The 20362-nt window shown below is 40.0% G+C and overlaps 2 protein-coding genes across 3 annotated transcripts; one reads left to right on the plus strand and one right to left on the minus strand.

The window, feature by feature from the left end:
• Positions 1 to 893: 893 nt before the first annotated feature.
• LOC109889964 (BCL2/adenovirus E1B 19 kDa protein-interacting protein 3) lies at positions 894 to 11293 on the plus strand. 2 transcript variants are annotated; one of them, XM_020481831.2, is made up of 6 exons: positions 894 to 1137; positions 1517 to 1676; positions 8131 to 8191; positions 8379 to 8485; positions 10243 to 10392; positions 10699 to 11293. In XM_020481831.2, the coding sequence occupies exons 1-6, from the start codon at positions 1095 to 1097 to the stop codon at positions 10739 to 10741; spliced, it is 564 nt and encodes a 187-aa protein (XP_020337420.1). In that variant the 5' UTR covers positions 894 to 1094; the 3' UTR covers positions 10742 to 11293. The 2 variants fall into 2 exon arrangements, 1 of the variants encoding a protein (XP_020337420.1); XR_004209838.1 differs by having other exon boundaries at positions 910 to 1207.
• A 2825-nt stretch (positions 11294 to 14118) lies between these two features.
• On the minus strand, positions 14119 to 18649 carry LOC109889965 (serine/threonine-protein phosphatase 2A 55 kDa regulatory subunit B delta isoform). The gene is made up of 10 exons (XM_020481832.2): positions 18463 to 18649; positions 18238 to 18312; positions 17350 to 17447; positions 17017 to 17182; positions 16826 to 16938; positions 16532 to 16709; positions 16140 to 16304; positions 15841 to 16010; positions 15603 to 15694; positions 14119 to 15459 (listed from the first exon to the last, which is right to left on the minus strand). The coding sequence occupies exons 1-10, from the start codon at positions 18467 to 18469 to the stop codon at positions 15180 to 15182; spliced, it is 1344 nt and encodes a 447-aa protein (XP_020337421.1). The 5' UTR covers positions 18470 to 18649; the 3' UTR covers positions 14119 to 15179.
• Between the last annotated feature and the right edge of the window lie 1713 nt (positions 18650 to 20362).

The raw sequence follows: 20362 nt of genomic DNA on the forward strand, positions 1-20362 counted from the left end.
CTGAGCAGCCATTACGAACACAGGCTGTAAAACATGGATCACTAAGGTCATTAGAAAAAACACCAGACTGATACCTGTCAGGATTATTTGTGAGGATAACATCAAGGAGAGTAAACTTTTCTGGGTTTTTCGGAGTTATCTTGTGGGATTGGTAGTAATCTGAAAAAGATTTAGGGAGTCCCATTGCTTTAGGACTTCGACAGGTGGTTTAAACATGTCCCAGTTTAGGTCACCTAGCAGGACAAATTCGGACTTAGTGTATGGGGCCAGGAGAGTGCATAGGGCATTTGGAGTAAGTGGGGTTTGTGACTTTGTGGCTGTTGTAACTATTGACGACCAGCTCCAAGGTATATGTATGTATGTATAATGTCAAGATAATTGTCTTTCTGCCCTAACAGTTGGATTAGTTGTCCACAAAGCAGCACAGCGGGCTGTCTAGCTCCCGCCAATCCTTTATTTGGATTGGTACAGCTCATTATTTTAATAGTTGAATATTCGATAAGGTTGTTGACGTCAATCATTTGTATCAATGGAGAGAGATGCTATGCTACTAGCCTCATGTTATGAATATGCATAGCCATCTCGACACAACTCCGATATAGTGTTTTTTTCCTTAACCATTGCGGGGATGTCACGTGTCCTACGTATATCAGTGCATTCGTAACAACGTAAGCATTACGGAACGTATATTCAATCAAATTAACCTAACACAGTAAATAAGCCACTCATTTTTTTGTTGACCAAATTTGACTCTCTCATTGACCGCCATACAAAAAATAATCGATTCCTGGGTCGGAAAACGCCACCTGCTGGAGGGAGACGAATTTTCTCTTTACCTCTTCCTCTGACCAGAGTGTACATGTGAGCAGCGCATGCGTGATGTTCATCAACGACAGCCGATAAGTTACTAGCCAATCACATTTCACTTGGCCATGTCAACAAAAGATTTCGTTATAATTGTTTTCCGGCTGCCTGGTAGTGTTGCACAACAACTTCTAGTGCTTACTCGTGTGATCGATTAAAAATAAGACCAAACATTTTTATAGTTCGTCGACAAAGCTCTATGGGTTGATTTGAACGCGTTTTAAATAAACATGTCGCTTCAGAAGGAAATTCCGTATGAGGAGAGCTTGCAGGGTCAGTACAGAAACTAAACATCAAATACGCTGTTTTTTTAGCTAACGTTGGCTGGCCACATCATTTTTATGTAAGTCTGTATAGCTGACTAACAAACTAGCTAATATACCTAACGTAAGTTCAGCTAATGTTGGCCTCAACTGGAATTGTCAGGTCAGGGGAATATTGTTAAGGCCTGTCAAATAGTAGCTAACGTAACTAACTAGACCTATGACTGTTAATATGGTTCTACATTAAACGTTATATTTTTCACGGAATTGGATCACGTTATACTTCTGTTCATTCCTGACTGGCAAGATTCAACACTAAACACGACAAAGGAAAATATATTTTCTATCTATCTATTTTCTATCTATCTGTGGGTAATATGTATCCCCAGGTTCCTGGGTGGAGTTGCACTATAACACTGGCAGTGGGAGTCAGGTGTGCCAGGAGCAGATCTCAACAACTGCTCTTGATGTAGACCTGGAGAAGTTACTACTAGACGCTCAACACGAGTCAAGCAGGAGTACCTCGAGAGGAAGCTCACAATGTGACAGGTATGGGGAAAGGAAATGGTTACAGTGCTGAGCCTTAGTTTCCCAGGAAACACACAGATGAATTGCATTGAATTCTATGTCGCAGAAATGAGTGTTTCTAGTTACCTCTCACGACCTCTACAAGCAAGAATGTTGAATACAGTTCTATTTTAAACTACTTTACCTGTTGCCCGTGCAGTTGGTCATTTTGGGGGGTAGGAATGTGAAACATATCCACAGGAGAGTATAATTATATAAACTTTTCAAAGCCCTGGTAGTGCTTTCAGATTTCTATCACCTGAAGCATGTGCAGAACTGTGAAAACATGTATTTTTATCTTGTGCACATGCTTCAGGTTATAGAATTCTGAACTGCACTATACCATCTCTTTGAAAACTGTATGTAATTATACTTTTCTAAATCAAATCAAACTTTATTTGTCACATGCGCCGAATACAACAAGTGTAGACCTTACCGTGAAATGCTTACTTACAAGCCTTTAACCAAAAGTGCAGTTCAAGAGTTAAGACAATATTTACCAAATAAACTAAAGTAAAAATTCTATAAAAAAATTATGAAAAGTAACACAGTAACATAACAAAAACAAGGCTATATACAGGGGGTACTGGTACCGAGTCAGTGTGCGGAAGTACAGGTTAGCTGAGGTAATTGTACATGTAGGTAGGGGTGAAGTAACTAGGGTAATATGTAATATGTAATATGTAATAATATGTAATATGTAATATGCCGGTGGCCATTTGATTAATTGTTCAGCAGTCTTATGGCTTGGGGTAGAAGCTGTTAAGGAGTGTTTTGGACCAGGACTTGGAGCTCCGGAACCGCTTGCCGTGCGGTAACAGAGAAAAAAGTCTGACTTGGGTGACTGGAGCCACTTGACAATTTTATGGGCTTTCCTCTGACACCGCCTATTGTATAGGTCCTGGATGGCAGGAAGCTTGGTCCCAGTGATGTACTGGGCCGTACGCGCTACCCTCTGGAGCACCGTACGGTCAGATGCCGAGCAGTTGCCATACCAGGCGGTGATTCAAACGGTCAGGATGCTCTCAATGGTGCAGCTGTAGAACTTCTTGAGGATCTGGAGACCCATGCCAAATCTTTTCAGTCTCCTGAGGGGGAAAGGGTTTTGTCGTGCCCTCTTCACGACTGTCTTGGTGTGTTTGGACCATGATAGTTCGTTGGTGATGTGGACATCAAGGAATTTGAAGCTCTCGACCCACTCCACTACAACCCCATTGATGTTGATGTTAAAGGGGGGCTGTTCAGTCTGCCTTTGCCTGTAGTCCAGGTCTCTGACATCCTCCTTATAGGCCCTTTTCATCGTTTTTCGGTGATCAGGCCTACCACTGTTGTGTCGTCAGCAAACTTAATGATGGTGTTGGAAGGTGGAGGTGTTTAGTCCCAGGGTCCTTAGCTTAGTGATGAGCTTCGTGGGGCACTATGATGTTGAACGCTGAGCTGTAGTCAATGAACAGCATTCTCACATAGGTGTTCCTTTTGTCCAGGTGGGAAAGGGCAGTGTGGAGTGCGTTTGAGATTGCGTCATCTGTGGATCTGTTGGGGCGGTATGCGAATTGGAGTGGGTCTAGGGTATCCGGGAGGATGCTGTTGATGTGAGCCATGACCAACCTATCAAAGCACTTCATGGCTACCAACGTGAGTGCTACGGGTCGGTAATCATTTAGGCAGGTTACCTTCGCTTCATTGGGCACAGGGACTATGGTGGTCTGCTTGAAATATGTAGGTATTACAGACTCAGTCAGGGAGAGGTTGAAAATGTCCTGGTAATCCATCTGGCCCCGTGACTTTGTGAATGTTGACCTGTTTAAAGGCCTTGCAAAAATCACTGAGGTTGGAGACTTAGATCTCCCTCACTAACTTCATGCATCGGCTGTCAGAGCAGCTTACTGATCGCTGCAGCTGTACACAGCCCATCTGTCATTTGTTTATTATTATTTTTATTTCACCTTTATTTAACCAGGTAGGCTAGTTGAGAACAAGTTCTCATTTACAACTGCGACCTGGCCAAGATAAAGCAAAGCAGTGCGACACAAACACCAACACAGAGTTACACATGGAATAAACAAACATACAGTCTATAATATAAAAAGTATATATATACAGTGTGTGCAAATGAGGTAGGATAAGGTAATAGGACATAGTGGCGGGATAATTACAATATAGAAATTAAACACTGGAGTCATAGCTGTGCAGAAGATGAGTGTGCAAGTAAAGATCCTGGGGTGCAACTGAGCAAAATAAATAAAATAATTAACAGTATGGGGATGAGGTAGTTGGATGGGCTATTTACAAATGGGCTATGTGCAGTGATCTGTGAGTTGCTCTGACAGCTGGTGCTTAAAGTTAGTGACGGAGATATGAGTCTCCAGCTTCAGTGATTTTTGCAGTTCGTTCCAGTCATTGGCAGCAGAGAACCCCCTTAGGGGGTGACCAGTGAGATATACCTGCTTGAGCGTGTGCTATGGGTGGGTGCTGCTATGGTGACCAGTGAGCTGAGATAAGGCGGGGCTTTACCTAGCAAAAACGTATAGATGACCTGGAGCCAGTGGGTTTGGCGATGAATATGAAGCGAGGGCCAGCCAACGAGAGCATACATGTCGCAGTGGTGGGTAGTATATGGGGCTTTGGTGACAAAATGGATGGCACTGTGATAGACTGCATCCAATTTGCTGAGTAGAGTGTTGGAGGCTATTTTGTAAATGACATCCCCGAAGTCAAGGATCGGTAGGATGGTCAGTTTTATGAGGGTATGTTTGGCAGCATGAGTGAAGGATGCTTTGTTTGCGAAATAGGAAGCCGATTCTAGATTTAATTTTGGTTTGGAGATGCTAAATGTGAGTCTGGAAGGAGAGTTTACAGTCTAATCAGACACCTAGGTATTTATAGTTATCCACATATTGTAAGTCAGAACCGTCCAGTGTAGTGATGCTGGACGTGTGGGCAGCGATCGGTTGAAGAGCATGCATTTAGTTTTACTTGCATTTAAGTGCAGTTGGAGGCCACGGAAGGAGAGTTGTATGGCATTGAAGCTCATCTGGAGGTTAGTTAACACAGTGTCCAAAGAAGGGCCAGATGTATACAGAATGGTGTCATCTGCGTAGAGGTGGATCAGAGAATCACCAGCAGCAAGAGCAACATCATTGATGTATACAGAGAAAAGAGTCGGCCCGAGGATTGAACTCTGTGGCACCCCCATAAAGACTGCCAGAGGTCCGGACATATAGCCCCTCCAACCAAGTACCTACCTCGTCCCCATATCTGTTTTTTTTTTCTTTTTTTCTGCTCATTTGCAAACCAGTATCTCTACTTGCACATCCTCATCTCTACATCTATCGCTCCAGTATGAACTGCTAAATTGTAATTACTTCGCCACTATGGCCTATTTATTGCCTTACCTCCTTACTTCATTTGCACACACTGTATACAGATTTTCTATTGTGTTATTGACTGTACTTTGTTTATCCCATGTGTAATGCTGTGTTGTTTTTGTTGCACTGCTTTGCTTTATCTTGGCCAGGTCGCAGTTGTAAATGAGAACTTTTTCTCAACTGGCCTACCTGGTGAAATATATATTTTTTAAATAACGATTTCGGTAGCCAATGTTTATTTATCACACTCCTCCAGAACGGCTTTTGCTCTTGTGCATGCTTCAGTGTTGCTTGCCTCAAAGAGAGCATTAAAGGCTTTTAGCTCGTCTGGTAGGTTTGAGTCACTGGGCAGCTCATGTCTGGGTTTCCCTTTGTAGTTCGTAATGGTTTTCAAGCCCTGCCACATCCGACGTGCGTCAGAGCCAGTGTAGTAGGATTCAATCTTAATCCTGTATTGATGCTTTGCTTGTTTGATGGTTCGTTTGAGGGCATAGCGGGATTTTTAATAAGCGTCCGGAGTAGTGTCTCGCTCCTTGAATGCGGCAGCTCTAGCCTTTAGCTCGATACGGATGTTGCCTGTAATCCATGGCTTCACTGTGGGGAGGACGTCGTCGATGCACTTATTAATGAAGCCGGTGACTGAGGTGGTATACTCCTTAATGCCATTGAATAAATCCCGGAACATATTCCAGTCTGCTAGCAAAACAGTCCTGTAGCATCAGTGTCATCTGACCACTTCAGTATTGAGCAAGTCACTGGTACTTCCTGCTTTAGTTTTTGCATGTAAGCCGGAATCAGGAGGATATAATTATGGACAGATTTTCCAATTGGAGGGCAGGGGAGAGCTTTGTATGCATCTCCATGTGTGGGGTAAAGGTGGTCTAGAGTTTTTTTGTATTTTAGTATTTTTATAAATTTTATTTTTTGGTTCCGCATGTGACATGCTGTTAAAACTTTGGTAAAACTGATTTAAGTTTGCCTGCATTAAAATCCCCGGCCACTAGGAGAGCCGCTTCTGGATGAGCATTTTGTTGTTTGCTTATAGCTGTGTACAGCTCGTTGAGTGCGTACTTAATAGAGGTCGACCGATTATGATTTTTCAACGCCGATACCGATTATTGGAGGATCAAAAAAAGCAGATACCGATTAATCGGCCGATTTTATATAAAAAATGTTTTCAAAAATGGTATTTGTAATAATGACAATTACAACAATACTGAATTAACACTTATTTTAACTTAATATAATACATACATAAAATCAATTTAGCCTCAAGTAGATAATGAAACATGTTCAATTTGGTTTAAATAATGCAAAAACAAAGTGTTGGAGAAGAACGTAAAAGTGCAATATGTGCTATGTAAGAAAGCTAACGTTTCAGTTCCTTGCTCAGAACATGAGAACATATGAAAGCTGGTGGTTCCTTTTAACATGAGTCTTCAATATTCCCAGGTAAGAAGTTTTAGGTTGTAGTTATTATAGGACTATTTCCCTCTATACTGTTTGTATTTCATTAACCTTTGACTTGGATGTTCTTATAGGCACTTTAGTATTGCCAGTGTAACAGTATAGCTTCCGTCCCTCTCCTCGCTCCTCCCTGGGCTCGAACCAGCAACACAACGACAACAGCCACCACATCGAAGCGTTACCCGTGCAGAGCAAGGGAAACAACCACATGAAGGCTGAGAGCGATGGAAGTTTGAAACGCTATTAGCGCGCGACATCTAGCCAGCCATTTCACTTCGGTCACACCAGCCTCATCTCGGGAGTTGATAGGTTTGAAGTCATAAACTACACAATGCTTGACACACAGGGAAGAGCTGCTGGCAAAACGCACAAAAGTGCTGTTTGAATGAATGTTTACGCGCCTGCTTCTGCCTACCACCGCTCAGTCAGATACTTAGATACTTGTGTGCTTGTATGCTCAGTCAGATTATATGTAACACAGGACACCCTAGATGATATCTAGTAATATCATCAACCATGTGTAGTTAACTAGTGATTATGATTTGATTGTTTTTTATAAGATAAGTTTAATGCTAGCTAGCAACTTACCTTGGCTTACTGCATTTGCGTAACAGGCAGTCTCCTTGTGGAGTGCAACGAGAGAGAGGCAGGTCGTTATTGCGTTGGACTAGTTAACTGTAAGGTTGCAAGATTGGATCCCCCGAGCCCCTGAACGAGGCAGTTAACCCATCGTTCCTAGGCAGTCATTGAAAATAAGAATGTGTTCTTAACTGACTTGCCTAGTTAAATAAAGATTAAATAAAGTTTTTTTATTTTTTATTTGCAAATCGGCGCCCAAAAATTACTATTTCCGATAGTTATGAAAACTTGAAATATGCCCTAATTAATCGGCCATTCCGATTAATCGGTCGACCTCTAGTACTTAGTGCCAGCATCGGTCTGTTTTGGTAAATAGACGGCTACGAATAATATAGATAGTGGTCTACAGCTTATCGTAAGGTACTCTACCTCAGGCGAGCAATACCTCGACACCTCTTTAATATTACACATCACGCACCAGCTGTTATTGACAAAAAGACACACACCCCCACCCCTCGTCTTAGCAGACGTAACATCTCTGTTCTGCCAGTGCATGAAAAATCCCGCCAGCTCTATATTATCTGTGTCGTCGTTCAGCCACGACTCTGTGAAACATAAGGTATTACAGTTCTTAATGTCCCGTTGGTAGGATAATCGTAATCGTATGTCATCAATTTTATTTTGCATGTTAGCAAGTAGAACGGAAGGCAGTGGGAGTTTACTCGCTCGCCTACGGATTCTCAGAAGGCAACATAATTTGATTCAACATTTTGGCTTGTAGAGGTTGTGAGAGGAAACTTTCCTTATTCAAATGCTCGTTTTTGCCCCTTATACAATTCAATTCATTTCAACATATGGTTTCCAGGCAAAGCCTTGGTATCCCTGTTCAAGGCCTGAGAATGTGGAGATAAGGATTATGTCATTTATAATGCTCTTTCTTAGCAGATGACCTAATACACATTTCAAAAGTTCTAGGGATGTCTTGAGTCATCTTGAGTCATCTTTGTTGTCTATCTTTCCAGTCCACTTAGGTCACAGACTCCTCTTCTTCTGTTTAGAGGCTCAGAGGGAAACAGTTCACAGGTAAATACATGGTCCTTAGGGGTTGTAAGGTTGTCTTCTGTAGGTCTCTGATATGTAATGTATTGTGATGTTCAGAAGGTAATAATTCATGATAATACCAGACTTTACATTAGGTGAATAGTACAAACATGTTTGTGATTATAATGTGGAAAGTGGTTTTACTAAGGAATTTCTTAATTGATTTCAGTCTGAGGAAGATAACCAAGAAAGAATCCAGGAAGTAGAGAATCTACTGAAGAAGAATGCTGACTGGATCTGGGACTGGTCCAGTCGTCCTGAGAACAACCCACCAAAGTGCATAGTACCTAGTAATTATATACAGTAGGGCCCAATGTTCATAATGTTGAAGATAGAAATTGAATGTAGAGAGAGAACATTTCGGTACGGCTGAATTGTATAGATCATTTTACAGGTCTTAGTGGCTATTTTAAAACAAACTCCCTGTAACTCCCATTACTGCTAGTCATTGTTTTGGGAATTTTCAATTTTCCCTGACTGTCTAGCTTTTATTTTGGTGATTTGTAAATTCTCAAAGATTATATTATATATATATATATAAACAAATAATTGTCCATAATCTTTATTCAATGAGTGGATCTAATCATGAATGCTGATTGGTTGGTTAAAACTGCTGATTGGTTAAAACCGCATTCCAGCTGGTATCTATTCCACAAGTTATATATATATATATATATCTAGAAAACAGGTCAAGCAATACGAATTGTAGCTAGTTTGATTTCTTTCCAGCTTCAGTTTGAAGTGGTTGTCTTAGTTGTGTTGTTGGCTAGCGCCTCTGAACAACCGTGTCCTGACAAGAGCCCAATTTCTATGCCGGGCGAAATTGTTCACCATTAGCTCATTGTTGTGGATGGATCCATATAAATGTCACTAGAAAACAGCTTAAACAAACGCAAATGCATTTACTTAGCGGTTATTCTGGCTGCACTTTTTGACGTGACTGTAAGTTAGTCGTAGTTGGCTAGCTAGCAAGCAAGGGATAAGAATGTTGCCAGCCAGTATTGCAATGGAACATTTAGAACGAACGACTGGGTTGTGTCCGTACATTAAGAACAAAAAGACTGAATGACTGTGTTGCGTCTATTGCAAACGAACCGATAGAACGAACGACCAGTCGGCTTGGGTAGCAACCCTAGATTTGTGTCGGGACTGTATCTTGTGGAAGGATGAAATGATATGAATACATTAATCAAAATAACGCTTTTAATGGAAATATGTAAATCATTATTTGAAAATGTTGGTAACCCGTTGTATAAAAGTGATAATGCTATCGAAGTCTGTGTTTGGAGGATATATTGGCACGGTTTACCGGTCCGAGACGACTTTTCCCACATTCTGTTAGGTTACAGCCGTATTCAAAAATGTATTCAATCGTTTTCCCCCCTCATCAATCTACATACAATACTGCATAATAACAAAGCAAAAACAGGTTTTTAGACATTTTTCCTCATTTATAAAAAAAAAACTGAAATATACATTTACAGAATTATTTAAATAAAGGTTAAACTTTTTTTTTTTAAATCAGACCCTTGACTCAGTACTTTGAAGCACCTTTTGTAGCGATTACAGCCTCCCTACAAGCTTGGCACACCTGTATTTGGGGAGTTTCTCCCATTCTTCTCTGTAGATTCTCTCCAGTTCTGTCAGGTTGTATTCGAGCTCTGTCAGGTATTGCTGCACAGCGATTTTCGGGTCTCTCCAGAGATGTTCAAACCTGTTTTCACTTTGTCATTGTGGGGTATTGTGTGTAGATTGCAGAGGATTTTTATTTTATTAAATCAATTTTAGAATACGGTTGTAACGTAACAAAATGTGGAAAAAGTCAGAGTACTTTCTGAAGGCACTATATATCTGGTTTTAGTCGTTTAATTTTACACTGAAAGGGTTTTTCCATACCCACTGTTTAGACTTAGGCGACCAGAAAAAATGCTTAGGCGGTCCACCCAAGAATTTCAATGGCAGAAAAAGACCTGTAATCACTGATTTAAGATAAGATTTATTAACCCAGTTGTAACTGTGTTGTGTCTCTGTAGGGAGTTTCTGCTGAAACACCCCAGGCGCTCAGCCTCGCTCAGCATCAGGAAGACCAACGTCATGAAGAAAGGAGGAGTTCTCTCCCCTGACTTCCTCAAGCTTTTCCTTCCTTCATTATTCATTTCTCATATACTCGCAGTTGGCCTGGGGTAAGGGACTGAGCATTTTGAAACTTAAACACAGTACAAATACATGCAGTCTATTGAATACTTTAAAAGCTGCCTTTTACTATTACTAAAAGTATGGTGCCCCAGATGGGTGTCGAATTGTTTTGTATTTTAGCCTTTTGAGAGTTGTAATACAATAAAGCAAACACTACCCTGTTGAGGAAATGTAGGCTTTGTGAAAGCTTGCTGCTGGCCATGGATAGATATTTCAGAGTAGCCATGATACATTTTTACTTTAATCAAAATAATATTTTGAATGGCCCTTTGCTATTCTGTTCTTCTTCTCAGGATATACATTGGGAGGCGTCTCAGCACATACAGCACCTACTGAAGCTGATGCTGCATTATGAGACCACTGACTCATACAGCTGGCATGCCTTCAAATGGGGGCAACTTCAGAATCCAAGGAGAAGTGGTTGATGTAGCATTCTCCATTTTAGCTGATTGCCTCATCTTATCTTCTGAATGCTGTGACTGCTTCTTTCTCCCAGAAATGCCTTGAATCAGGAACTGATTTGTGCTGCCATGTTCCTCACACTATTTTAGAATGTTGTTTTATATTGAACTGCTGCCAATTGGCATTGTTTCTCATTTTCTTAAGCATATTGTGTTTGTGTTTTGCCTGTTTGTTTGTTATTCTTACGGGAATGATTAATGTGAATGAATATTAATTGTGAAATAATTTCCTGCACTCATTTTCTTTGAAAAAAGCTGGGGTTGTTAATACATTTCATGCAACATGTGAAAGGCAGGGTGTGAATTGCAACAAAAGTCCAACTTTTGGGGGGTCTCTAATTTAACCTATTCTCCTATTTGTTTAAAATTCTATTGTGTACTGTTAGTGGTAAAGATGAAAATAAAAGCTTATTCCAAATTAAATGAACACCCTCACCACTCTGTCATGGTTTATACCAGTGACCGTTGGTTCAGGTTCTTTCAATTGTATTCATCTCTCTTATGTCTGTCTTGAGCTTTCGCTAGCAAACATGCAACATTATATTGACTGGATTGAGCTAGCTAGCAAACTTGCAACATTATCAACTGAGCCCTCAGTTTCCCCTGCTGATGAGCTCAGGACAGACACTTGTTTGCATCCTGTATTTCAGGCCCTTTTCAGATGTCCCAACTTCTCTTTTTACAAAAAAAGCTCAATTTGTCAGCAAGATGATTTAATTCCGGCTACAAGAGTGAAGGCCTGATGACAATCACTGATGTCATTACATGTTTTGGTGTTTTGTAACAACTGTCTCTTTCCATTCAATGACTGGTGCACAGTGGACTGTTTGAATGCTGCAATTAGTGGAGTGGATGAATGTGCACAGTGATTGAAAATCAGATAAAAACATGTCTACTATTAGGCCCATAAATGTAGCAACTATTTGAGTATAATCATGATGAAATGTTTTGTTTGTTTTTCATAGCTATATGTTACAAAACAATGTTTTTATTTGGTAACTATTTTACAGTCACAGCTGGTACTATATTTGGTACATATGCTAAGAAGTGGTACTTTCAGGTACTCTAAAGAATGAAGTACTTGGTACCACATCTGCAGTGGCACATGTTTCAAAGCATCCCAAGTTATGTAATTACCATGCAGTTTTAAGGCAAATTAGTCAATATCACTGTGAAATAAGATGTCTCCAATTTTTTGTATGATCAGTAAGACATATAAGCTATCTTTGCTACTTAATTGTATTTTTTGAGCACTCAAGTTAATTCCCTAATTTTCTCTGATTTCTGCAATTTACTGAATATACATCTACAGTTGAAGTCGGACGTTTACATACACCTTAGCCAAATACATTTAAACTCAGTTTTTCACAATTCCTGACATTTTAATCCTAGTAAACATTCCCTGATTTAGGTCAGTTAGGATCACCACTTTATTTTAAGAATGTGAAATGTCAGGATAATAGTATAGAGTATTTATTTCAGCTTTTATTTCTTTCAGTGGGTCAGAAGTTAACATACACTCAATTAGTATTTGGTAGCATTGCCTTTAAATTGATTAACTTGGGTCGAACGTTTCGGGTAGCCTTCCACATGCTTCCCACAATAAGTTGGGTGAATTTTGGCCCATTCCTCCTGACAGAGCTGGTGTAACTGAGTCAGGTTTTTAGGCCTCCTTGCTCGCACATGCTTTTTCAGTTCTGCCCAGGGCTTTGTGATGGCCACTCCAATGCCGTTGACTTTGTTATCCTTAAGCCATTTTGCAACAACTTGGAAGTATGCTTGGGGTCATTGTCCATTTGGAAGACCCATTTGTGACCAAGCTTTAACTTCCTGACTGATGTCTTGAGATGTTGCTTCAATATATCCACATAATTTTCTTTCTGCATGATGCCATCTATTTTGTGAAGTGCACCTGTCCCTCCTGCAGCAAAGCACCCCCACAACATGATGCGGCCACCCCCGTGCTTCACGGTTGGGATGGTGTTCCTCGGCTTGCAAGCCTCCCCCTTTTTCCTCTAAACATAATGATGGTCATTATGGCCAAACTGTTCTATTTTTGTTTCATCAGACCAGAGGACATTTCTCCAAGAAGTACGATCTTTGTCCCCATGTGCAGTTGCAAACTGTAGTCTGGCTTTTTTATGGTGGGTTTTGGAGCAGTGGCTTCCTTGCTGAGCGGCCTTTCAGGTTATGTCGATATTGGACTTGTTTTACTGTGGATATAGATACTTTTGTACCTGTTTCCTCCAGCATTTTCACAAGGTCCTTTGCTGTTGTTCTGGGATTGATTTGCACTTTTCGGACCAAAGTACGTTCATCTCTAGGAGACAGAACGCATCTCCTTCCTGAGCGGTATGATGGCTGCGTGGTCCCATGGTGTTTATACTTGCGTACCAGATTAACGTGGTACCTTCAGATGTTTGGAAATGACTTCCAAGAATGAACCAGACTTGTGGCGGTCTACAATTTTTTCCTGAGGTCTTGGCTGATTTCTTTTGATTTTCCCATGATGTCAAGCAGAGGCACTGAGTTTGAAGGTAGGCCTTGAAATACATCCACAGTTACACCTCCAATTGACTCAAATTATGTCAATTAGCCTATCAGAAGCTTCTAAAGCCATGACATAATTTCCTGGTATTTTCCAAGCTGTTTAAAGGCACAGTCAACTTAGTGTAGTTAAAGTTCTGACTCACTGTAATTGTGATAGTGAATTATAAGTGAAATAATCTGTAAACAATTGTTGGAAAAATTACTTGTGTTATGCACAAAGTAGATGTCCTAAGCGACAAGAAATTTGTGGAGTAGTTGAAAAACGAGTTTTAATGACTCCAACCTAAGTGTATGTAAACTTCCAACTTCAACTATAGCTCCAGGACTATTCTCACCCATTTAAAGTAATGGAGGCATAAAGCAGATGAACACAATTAGATTTTATTTAACTTTGGTCAACATAATCAAACAAGTGAATACACTGCCACCATGTTCAGAATGATTAAACAGAGAAAGGCTTTGTTACCGATGTTCCTGTTTTTAAAATCAGTACAGGTCTATTCAACCTTCATTTTTGCATTGATATAACTTGGAAAACAAAGTATGCAGTTGACTTTAGTGGCATACCAATGAATGATTTAAAGGGCACATGTAAGAAGAGGTTTGTCTGAATCTCCTTCTCTTACTACACAAAGAACTTTCCATGTTTTGGAAGAACTCTGTCTATCACTAGATTTATCTGTATGGTGTGTAGTACTCTGACTATTATATACCTTGTTTTCACAGACAGCCACAAATAGCAGCAGTAATATGAGACAAATCTATAAAATAGAATAAAAAAATAATGCACATAAGGTTTGTAAAACATTTGGGGACATAACCGGTAGCTGTCATTGATAGACGTAGGTATTAAGGCTGCAGATTCCCTTTGTCTTGCGTCTCTTCACATTAAGTTTCCAGCCTGTATCTTAAATGAGAGCAACACATAAATACATATATTGACACTTGCACATGGTCAGTCTCAAATTGTGATTCTGAAACTTAAGAGTAGTTATTTTAGAGATAGCTTGAAAGAACTACTCAAAAGACTGGTGCGACTTTACATTTTTTCCACCTAACTACAACATAAAAACATGCAAAGCAACTATAAACATGATTTAAATTCTAAAACACATATGTAGTTCTATTTACTTTTATTAAGTGGATGACACCATAAAGGTGTATTTGAATAGATAAAGTCTGTGATATAACGTTACAATGTCTGGGGGATAAATTTTGGATAGGAGGGTGTGGGTGGAGAACAGAAGAAGTCCACTTTCCAAATTCACAACATGTTGCAAGTGCTTTAGCCTGAATGCATGGTCAATGGGGAATGTTAACAGGTAGGCCTATAACCCATGAAATATCCATGTTTCAGAAAGGCCAAAAAATCTTAATGAGGGTGTTACAAAAATGACAAGAGGTCATCTTCAGGGTTTCCATAGTTTGGTTGTTAAGACTATGAAATGAAGGCTGAAAATAACACAAACACCAATGTTCAAGAGTTTGACCTCTTATGAGTGCCGTTCTATTGATTCAACACAAGGTGGGCTCTCAGGGTCCGATCTTGGCCCTGGCACTGATTTACCCAAGGCTAAATCAACCTCAGACTCAAAAGAAAACAGGCCGACCAATCAACCTCCTGCCACAAAAAAAGGAGACAAGTGCTTTAAACTTCACCAGGAGGACGACAGGGCTGTTTGTTTCTGTTACAGATAAACCACTAGGCTTAACTATGCAGGAACAGTAAAGCCTTGTCCTCAGGATGGAGCCCAATTATTTTTTTAGTTGATCTTGTCCTGGAAAATGTACAGGTTGTTGGTGGCCGCAACAGCGATGACATTTTCTTTGGGGTGCCAGGCGGTGTGCAGGATCTTCTTGTTGAAGTCCAGGCTGTCCACGCTAATTTCGTCTTTCTTCCTCTTGCCACCGGTGGAGACTTTGCGGGGTTTGAGTGTAGCCCGCGGTTTGCTGCTCTCCCTAGAGGCCTCCAGTGTGATGTCCTTCCTGGTGTTGCGGTCGAACATACGGAAAAAGTTGTTGTAGGAGCCGGTCATGATGGCACTGAGAAAGGAAGGAAATTGTGGGTAATTTATAATTCTCCAAAGATACTCCTTAACTTAAACTTACATATTGTCAGAAGAGTTGTCCAAAGAACATTGTAGGTGCAGATTGCCTTAAACAGAGAAAGTGCTAGAGTTTCTTACCTGTCGCTACCGTTCCAGCAGCACTCAAACTTGTCGAAGATGCAATCATTTTCATATAACGAGCAAAGCTTGCTGCGAAGGTATTCATGAACCTGAGCGGTAGAATGTTGATTAGTGTATTTGGAAAATAATTGCATCTATCCAACTATTTCCATACACCTAACTGGACAATTGTGGACCACACTGAAAATTATGACATTGTTGGTAGTGTTATCACTAGGCAGAGCAAGGCAGGTACCTGATATGTCTCGACTGGCCTGTTCTCCATGTTGAGGTCCCACACCTTGACGGAGAGGTAGTCCCGTGTCATCATGTAGCGCCCGCTGTGACTGAACTTCACGTCAGAGATGGACGAGATGATCTCAGAGAAAAATGACCTGCTGCTTGGATCCTCAGGCTCCTCAAAGACTGCAATCACAAACATGGAGAGATATTCAAAATGACAGACAAAACCCCTGAAAATAGATTAATTTAAAACTAATTTCTGTGAATGAACATAATTTAGAATGCAGAGAACTAGGCTCTATGAGTACTCACACTTGGTGTGGCTATCGCAGAGTGCTGCTGTTCGCATGTCACAGAGGCGTATGGTGCCTTTGCTACTGCTGTACACAAATACATTGCATTGGTTTGGATGGCACTCAGCCGCTGTGATCACCTCTGTCAGTTCCTCCATGTTGGCAGGCTTGATGTCTACAATGTCTGAGAAGACACTGTTAAGGAAATTAACTGAAATAGGTCTAAAGGCTCATACCGATGTGGTCAAACATGTTCACACGTGTATTTGTTTGACTTACAACTGCACAGGACCAATAAGAAAAAATTCTAAACTGAAATTTAGAACTGTATAGAGGACAGTTTGGATGAAGCAAACATTTGCATCTAAAAGTCATGAGGATGAGGACTGATACGTTTTCAGAAGAGGATACTAAAACTTCGGTCTGTGATTTCCAAGTGCCATAGATTAATTCTTAGATCATCAGCGGAGAGGTACGTTTGATGATCGCTATTTACAGAAATTGAATTAATATGATATGTGTGAGCGTTGGCAAACACCCTACGAGGACTTGCTTCTACCATGAGATCCATGGGCATCAGCACTGGTACCTGTAACCACAGGACAGATTTATTTAGGGGAGGAAGCTATAAGCATGCATAGACTGTGTTTTTTCTTGCACAGTGTCGGTTGAAATCTTAAAAAGGTAAAGCAACTTTAAACCAACCCGTAGGGAAGTAATTCTAAAGGGATCCCTGAGACGTCCGTCTTCGTCTTTCAAGTTGTAACCCTCAGCCCGCTTGTCTCGTTCACCGATTTTCCACAATTTGATAGTTTTATCTGTACAAAAAAATATATATGTTGAGGGTGAAGAGAACTTAACAAAAAGGTTAGTAGGTTAAAGCAAAATGTTCTTACCATTTGTTGAGAGCAGAAAGTGAGCTGAGTTTTGTTGGGGTAGCCATCTTATTTTGTTAATTTTTTCCTCAATTTCTAAACTTTTCAAGTAGTCAAATTCAGGTTCGTGACTCTGAAAAGTGCTATAAACATTGTATTCCCCTCGCAGGTTTGGTCGATTTTTACACTGAAAGAGAAAAGCAGATATGCACTGTGTGACAAACTTGGATATTAAGCATGTATTATGTTTAGAATTTAATCCAGTGCCTTTCTTTCCATAACAACCTATCATATCTAACTCCAAAAATGTCATTGTTCATGAAAATACATTTCGCTGGTAATTATAAAATGCACCTCCTGTTCATGTTGAAATATGACAACTCTGCCTCCCTTGTCTCCAGTTGCTAGCAACTCTCCAGAATGGTTGAATTCAACCGTTGAGATGATATCAGCTGAAAGGAGGACATGTCCCATTAAAGCTGGATTCTGGAATTTTATTGTGAGTAATGTATAAGGGCTGTTATAATCAAAAAGATACACATCAGCAAAAGAACAGCACCTAGTAAATAATAACATCAAAACCAATATAAAAAAAACAATCCTGGTGCAACTTTCATGGGTGCATACACTATGCATAGTAGCCGACAGAGCAGCGTGTGGATTTCTACCTCCCTGAAAATAATTGATTTATCAGTCAACCCAAGAAAAATGACTATGACTTTGAATGAATCAAACACACCGACTTCCTCCTTACTGTATCAGAACTTTCAATATTGTCGTATTGCCGACGCAGACCTTCAACGTCACTGACAAAATCTCCCACAAATAACTAGCTAGAGTACTTACCAAGATGACGCGCTAGTTTACGACAGTGCGTGTGTCTTACTACATTACATTAATAAGACGTACTCTGACTGCATAATAATTATTATATATGTTACATACATGTGCGGGACATAAGTTAGTTGTTTGAGTATAACGTTAGCTTGCTAATAATGCTAGGCAACTTGATTTGCAAGCAAGGGGAGCTAGCTAACATGCTAACGTTAGCTAGTAAGAAAAACAAACTCAGAATTGCCCAGCAGTGGTACTCATATACATGAACAGTGTCATGACTTTGTTCGTGAAAGACAGTAAGTCAAAGGCGTAGTTTGCGAAATAATAAGATAACAGCATCACATCTTTGATCACATTTGAGCTCAAATGCTAACTCATTCGTTAACCTAACGTTACTGTACTCACCTTCTGCAACATCTTCATCTATCGCCCCTTTCACTTGTGAGAAACACCACTGAAAATCATTTCCACCGGCAACTCCTGCATAACAATAATATTGGAATCATTACTTCGCTAGCGTCAGTTCACCAACCCATTTAGAGTCAAATGCTGTTATATGTAAAACTTGCATTCAGGCCACACAGCAGTAAGTGGTATTGGGACCCTTTCCCGGCTACATAAGTAGCTTACCTGCCATTGTTTCATTTAGCAGAGTTAGCTATTACTGAACACGGATTGCACTGTTTATTCAACCAATGCAACTTGCGTGAGGTAAAAAATAGTCAACATTCACAGGCAAAGTGAGGAGTCAGGGATCACGGAAATCGTCCGTGATTTTTTCCATCCAAAATGGCGCACATTGCATAACACAATGACGTCATTTCGACACGCTTCCAAGCATCTTTCAGTTATCTATCATCCATCTGTATTTGAGTCAGTTGGCCCTACTCCTAAGACAACAGAAAAACTGAATCAATTAAAATGGCTCCTCACCCCTCATGTTGATCACTGAAGTTCAAGTTAAAGCATTGTAAATGTAACCTAAGAAGCCTACCTGTTCAAAGAGTCTGTAAAGCAATTAAAGTGACTGGCTACTACTGTTAGAGCCAATTTGAGGAACAATAATGTGTGTTGAAATAATATTATGAAATATAAGAAATGTGTATGAAATGTACCATATATTATTTACGGGAAAAATAAAAATGTTTATAAGAAACAATTTTTTATTTGTTTATTGTGACACCTGGTGGTTACCTGTATTGCACCGGCAGTGTCAACATGGCAATCAAAAACTTGATTTTCCGTTTAAAAAACATGTATATTTCCATCCTATTGAGGTTGAAATAACACTGAAATTGTACCCAAAAAATATGATAATGCCCCTTTAGTGTAAGAACTTTTTGAAGAAAAAAAAATGCACCTGTAAAAATAGCCTGTTCTGGTGGGATGGAGTTTTTGGCCCACAGCATGACATCACAATATGATTTGGATTATTCTGACCAATGACCAGTCATCATTTATTTGCATATGTATAATCCTACTTTGAAGGGGTATTATGATTCTGATGGTTTGTTGCCACATATGGTTTGTTTAAGTTTTACCTTTGTGGCTAGATGGAGTAGGCCTAAAGCTTCGTCTAGTGGCATTATAGCTAAACCTAACCTTTGCGTCGTAGCATTATAGCTAAGCCTAACCATTTTCCTAACCTTAACCTCATTCTCCTAACCTTCTATGCTAATACACCTAACATGCTGCCTTAGTTCTCCTAACCTGCCACACTAATTCACCTAACCTGCCACATTAATCCACAACCTGCTATGTAAATAAACCATCTGTTGCGACAAGCAATCAGTAATGTAATTGTGTTTTGTGTCGCGGAGCAGTGAACAATAAACTATACATCAGTATCATAACACTGGTCAATAAAAATATTAATGAAAGTAAACCGCTTATTTGCCTGCTCAGCCTATGAGCCAATGAGATGTCTCGGCCAAAAACATGACAACATCTTCTATGAGGAAATAGCTAGCATTTTTTAAACACTGGGCAAGTTTGTTTTGAGTTTATTTATTTATTTTATTTTTATTTTTACAGGGACAGTGCACATTAATCAACATTTCAGTAAAAGTGCCGGTTTTAGCCAACCGGCTAATTTTCAACCGCAGTCCCTGGGCAGGTTATTAAAAGCTATTATAATATAGACAATAGCAACATAGAACAAGCAAGACATAGCATACAGACAGAGCAACATAGGACAAGCAAGACGTAGCATACAGACAGAGCAGCATAAAACAAAAAGCAGCAAGACAAAATTCATAAAAGCAACAAAGTTTTGCATGAACCGGTGCCCCGGATGTGTGGAGTTTGTACATTTTAGACCATTCCATTGCCTGGTCCTTAAGTGAAATCTCCACCCACCAGGGGAACCAGGCCATGCAAAACAAACTCGCCCAGTCTGTTTCAGACACAAGTTTGAGGTCAGGTTTTTGAATTTTTTCAAAAATCTAACTTATGCTCTGTCCGAAAATTCAAATATCAGATGAGTGAACAACATTATTTGGGTATGAGTTACTAGATTATCAGTTTTTAA

Source organism: Oncorhynchus kisutch, linkage group LG4 (genome assembly GCF_002021735.2).
Source record: "Oncorhynchus kisutch isolate 150728-3 linkage group LG4, Okis_V2, whole genome shotgun sequence".
NCBI classification, from domain to species: Eukaryota; Metazoa; Chordata; class Actinopteri; order Salmoniformes; family Salmonidae; genus Oncorhynchus; species Oncorhynchus kisutch.

Bases quoted from the DNA above. Each gene is read 5' to 3' on its own strand.
- LOC109889964 (XM_020481831.2), top strand. From the start codon at position 1,095: ATGTCGCTTCAGAAGGAAATTCCGTATGAGGAGAGCTTGCAGG. The intron at 1,138-1,516 runs GTCAGTACAGAA...ATGTATCCCCAG, and splicing joins GTATGAGGAGAGCTTGCAGG to GTTCCTGGGTGGAGTTGCAC. The intron at 1,677-8,130 runs GTATGGGGAAAG...CTATCTTTCCAG, and splicing joins GGAAGCTCACAATGTGACAG to TCCACTTAGGTCACAGACTC.
- LOC109889965 (XM_020481832.2), bottom strand. The intron at 16,939-17,016 runs GTAAGAACATTT...TTTTTTGTACAG, and splicing joins CTTTCTGCTCTCAACAAATG to ATAAAACTATCAAATTGTGG. The intron at 16,011-16,139 runs GTGAGTACTCAT...TTGTGATTGCAG, and splicing joins CTGCGATAGCCACACCAAGT to TCTTTGAGGAGCCTGAGGAT.